This window comes from Crocuta crocuta, unplaced genomic scaffold (genome assembly GCF_008692635.1).
Source record: "Crocuta crocuta isolate KB4526 unplaced genomic scaffold, BGI_CrCroc_1.0 scaffold334, whole genome shotgun sequence".
Classification (NCBI taxonomy): domain Eukaryota; kingdom Metazoa; phylum Chordata; class Mammalia; order Carnivora; family Hyaenidae; genus Crocuta; species Crocuta crocuta.
Window position 1 is genome coordinate 6,213,023 of NW_027533260.1, and position 5,035 is coordinate 6,218,057.

General features: G+C 41.4%; 1 protein-coding gene across 1 annotated transcript; it reads right to left on the reverse strand.

Moving 5' to 3' along the window:
* Nucleotides 1–471: 471 nt before the first annotated feature.
* Nucleotides 472–1,392, reverse strand: LOC144217444 (vomeronasal type-1 receptor 1-like). Its single transcript, XM_077747016.1, has one exon. The coding sequence runs from the start codon at nt 1,390–1,392 to the stop codon at nt 472–474; it is 921 nt and encodes a 306-aa protein (XP_077603142.1).
* Between the last annotated feature and the right edge of the window lie 3,643 nt (nt 1,393–5,035).

The window sequence follows — 5,035 nt, forward strand, 5'->3', positions numbered from 1 at the left end:
GAAGGCACTATTCAACAAGAAAATAAATGCATTATAAAATTTAATATAATAATTAAATTCATTTAATACAGTAATTAATAAATAATTTAATTTAATAAAATTAAATCACAAAACTGAAATCTCACATTGAAACATAACCAGGACATATTTTAAATTTTTTAAATGTTTTTTATTTATTTCTGAGAGAGAGAGCAAGAGAGACAGCATGAGCAGGGGAGGGGCAGAGAGAGAGGGAGACACAGAATCCGAAGCAGGCTCCAGGCTCTGAGCTGTCAGCACAGAGTCCGACGCGGGGCTCGAACCCAGGAATCATGAGATTGTGACCTGAGCCGAAGTTGGGCGCTTAACCGTAGGAGCTATCCAGGTGCCCCTCCAGGATATATTTTAAATGAGTCTACAGTTAGACCCAAAGTTGCCAAATATTTTGTACTTAAAAAATTGTTGAATGGAGGGTAGCTGTTTGTAAAGGGACTATTTGGAGATTCTTGTTTTACAACTGACAAAGTAGATTCTTAAGACTTGAATTTCACGGCTGATGAGCACATAGGGACTGAAAGCTGGAAAACAACCAGAAAGGAATGTACAGATGGTCACCAATTGCAGGCTTGGGTTGACAAAGTAAGTCACATAGAGTGATAAGATGGAGGACGTAAAATAAAAGGCAACAAAGGAGCTCACTAGAAGCAGGACACTATAAGTGGCAGTGGTCTCTGGGGAGGCTCTGGGAGAGAGACTGATTCGGTGAAGGTACTGGACTCTCTGCTTATGTCTTTGCAGGAAGAACACTATGGAAATACTGGCCCAACACATGGGTCCCAAACACAAAATATCAAGAGAGGTAAACAGGAATGCACAGAATAAGTTTATGAGTGAATTGGACCCATTGCCAGAACACAATCCAAACTCCTTTTTTGTAATGTTTCTAGTATTCCCTGGGTAAGTCACTTTCACTGGCACAACAATATTTATCAGAAGATTAAGAATCCAACAGAGGCAACAGGAGGGTTGAACAAACTTAGGAGCTCTCAGTTTGAGTTGTGCCCACCTGGAATTATTAAGACTGATAGTGATAGTCTGGAAGCCACTCAAAAGGCAGGTGGTGCACAGAGAAACCCCTCGGGTCACCCTGTGAGTATAAAAGATAATCTTACACATAGCTTCTCCCAGGAAATTGTCCAAACAAAAAGCAGCCAGTGTCTGAGGGATTCCCCTAGAGAAAAGGACCAGAAAGTTGGCTAAGGCCAATTGGTTGAGAATTTGATCTATAGGTTTCTGAGTGTGTTTAGTAAACAAAGTCAATATATAGAAATAAAGGAGTAAGGAATTCCCTAGGAGCCCAGTTCCAGTCTGGAAGAGAAAGAGAATCCCCATTACAAAGTCACAAGAAGCCATAATGCCAGTGCCCAGAAGGAGTTTGTTTTATTCAAAGCCAGATGATCTAGAGAGAAATAATATGTATATTATTTTCTTTTGTATGGCAAGTTCACTATTACTAAATTTCACCCTTACTCATATTTACAAAATCCAACTTCATAATATTGGATATATAAATATTGAGTCAAACTACTCTGAAAGGGTAATCTAGTTCTCATCCAAGAGTATGATTTGCTAGCATTTCCTTTAGGGTATGTGGATGCACATTTACGAATGACATTTTTCTAAACATAGACTACACAAGGGTAGGAAATGGTAAGTTTATGATCCCAATATTTCACTTCCTTTTCCCACTCTGTAGTTTAAATATTTTAGATTATCTGCCAACTTTTAAACAATCTGAAATTTTTTGTTTCTCTTTAAAAATTAGAAAATGCTATGATGTGGCCAGCATTCTCCCATGATAAATGATTGATGGAGCTAGGTAATGTCAACTCCATTGACTAGTGCAGGCACCCCCTAGTTCATAATAGCCTTAATGAAACCAGGTTTATCTATTCATGTTAATGGCTCAACCCTGTAACATTTAAACTGACAGTTGCCTCCTTATTCATGAAAAGCTTTCGGAAATATAAAGACACAAGACGGATTTTAGCAAATTTCTCTGTGAGAATGCCACTCAGTTCACAAAAATAGGTAAAATGTAGAGGATTTAAATAATGTCATCAGCCTGCCTGATTTAACAGACTTTATGGAATAATTTCAAACTGAAAAAAACATTTTAAAGTTAAACTGTACATTCTCCTAATTATACCGAAGGCAGTAGAAGGAAGATATCACTGAAGATAATATAATAAGTAAATAGAAATAAAAATGACTCTATAATTGACAAAAATATAAAAGATATATGAACGAGTCTAACATTGGTAAATATGGTCAAGACAAAAGGGAAAAAACTAACAACTTTATAATGGTAAAAGAAGATTACAGTAGATCTAGATAGGCTTTAAACATCCTAAGAGGATATTAGGTGCACAGGCTTAAGAAACGTCTTTGTTGATGGATGCAGAAGAAGGAAATAATTTTGGAGAGCTTTGATATTCTGCACTTGCTGCTCCCTTATATTGTAGTTAGAGGATATAATTGGTCCCCATCCATAGCACTAGATAATGATATCCCAGGTGGGATGACATTGGATGGGGTTATCCAGGAAGATTAAAAGCCTTGCTGAGTTGAGAAAATGATGACATCAGACGTAGGATAATCAGCTCTCCCCAGACGCTCACTCCTTCTCTCTTTCTCCACCAAACTCCAGAAAAGCAGATTATAAAGAAATCTCCCCCACCAAGTTCTGCTCTGTCATTAGTGTTTAAAGTGGGGTTCCTGGCCAGGGAAGTTTTCTAGGGGAGTTGTAAATACCACTCCCACTGGTCTTAAGGATTAAGTGCCTTCAAGTTGACACACTCCTTACTTGCTGACCTAAGTCCTTTTGATCCATAGCAGACGATGACTGGCCTTGAGGAGAGAAGGATCAAAACTTTCCCATGCTACAGAAGTCAGCAAGTCTGTTTGAAGCCACCTTGATTTATGATTAGCCTAGCAATTTCTTTTTTTAGTAAAATGCTCTTTTATTAGGTCACACAACTGATTGTCCTGACTTCCCTTTGTGATCTGTAGACCTTGCCTCCCTTTGCAGAAAGAACACAGTCCTCCTGTACATCACAGAACAGGAACTGAAGCCCCTCGACCAACCCCTGAGCACTGAGGTGATATTTGTCACTGGCGTCGTCGACTCCACGCGTAATCGAGAAAAGTTACAGGGGCGCCTGGCTGGCACAGTCGGTGGAGTGTGTGACTCTTGATCTCGGGGTTGTGAGTTTGAGCCCCATGTTGGATGTAGAGCTTACTTTAAAATAAAATTAAAAGAAAGAAAGAAAAGTTACAGAGCATTGCATGGATTAACTTCCTTAATCCCTCTTAAAACCCCTGGGCCAGGCAGAAACCTTGGAATTGGAGACAGGAAAGCTCCCAAAGTGTCTAGTGAGGAAAGACGCTCAGAGAGAGGAGGGAGGAAGGCAGGTAGGGCAAGGAAGAGAGGCTAATAATAAGCAAGGGTGTGGTCATGGACTGATCCCATGGGGCCCTGGTGCTCACAGTGCAGCACAGTGAGCACAGTATCCCACTGAGGCAACGGGCTGGGCTCACAGACTTCATTTCAGTCACCATTGGCCACTGGCCATTCTGGTGACATTGCAGGGGACGTTGCACTGCCTCTAAGGGCAATGCAGAGAGAGGGGCAGGTGTGAGGCTTTCGCAACCAAAACTCACAGCAACTGGGATATGGGTGCACCAGTCATGTTTGAGGGGGTCCCCACTTCAACCTGGCTTTGAGGATTGTGGAGTCATGACCATCCAAGCAGATTCTGTGCTAAGCCCCCAGATTCCAATGTGTTATGGTGAACAAGCAAAGTCATTAGAAACAAGTCTAGAGTTGAGAAAGAAGCCTACGCATGAGATAATGAAAACCAAAAACAGGGAATAAGAACATGGACATCCAGGGTCTCCTGGGTGGCTCAGTCCGTTGAGCATCTGACTTTGGTTCAGATCACGATCTCACGGCTTGTGGGTTCGAGCCCTGCATCAGATTCTGTTTCCCTCTCTCTCTGCCCCTCATCAGCTCCTGCTCCTTCCCTCCCTCTCTGTCTAAAAAATAAACATTAAAACAACTTTAAAAATTGAGAAAATAAAAGAACATGGACAAGCAAATATTTAGGAGGAGCCAGGCTTCCTTTGTCAAAAAGAGCACTATATATATAAGGGCACAAAAGGACAAAGGAGTGAGTCATTCAAGGGGAAATAGCGGGAAATCATATACTCAGACAGAAAAGGCAGACCCAAGGTAAGGGAGGGTTTTCCCTTCTTTAGGCAGTGGCCGTTAGCCAGGAGCAAAATGGCAGCCTTCACCTCGTTCCTGCAGCTACCAGCAACTAATGTTGAAAATAACCCTATATTCGGTGGGCTCTTTGCTGGGCCCTGCCCTTGTATGGCATGTTTTCTTGATGGCATTGTTTCATTTCCTGTCACACCAAGAGCAGGGTAGGGTCAGACCTAGGGATAGTTCCCTGAATTAGAGCCCCAAAGTCAGGATTTCCTGTCTTAATGCCACGGCCCATTTATTTCTCTGGCTCTGATGATGTGGTCAGTGGGTGGTTTTATGTCCATGATTGATTCTGGGAAAGAAATTCAGGAATATCGCTCTCCTTAAGAGAGTTAGAGTCAGCAACTACATTCCTCTCCTTTGGTCTAAGACGAGCCTGAGAAGAATATGATTTTTGCCTTTTCCTCACACCCCCAAAGGGATGGCTTTCCATGAACGTTCTGAAGCCAGTTGTGACCACTGAGAAAACAAGAAAAAAAATGAACCTACATTTTCTATGTCCATGCTTAAAGCCAGACATGTGTATTATTTATTCCTCATAATATTCAGACAGTGGAGAGTCTGTGCTCCCCCGCTTTTAAGAAAGGGTGTAAAAGGTTGGGAGAGAAAAGAAGAGCATTCTAGCAAGTCTAATAGTGACATGCGATGGACAGGAGATTTCAGGAAGGCAAGAACAAATAGGAAAGCAAGGGAAAGAAGATAATTCTAAATAAAGTACCAACA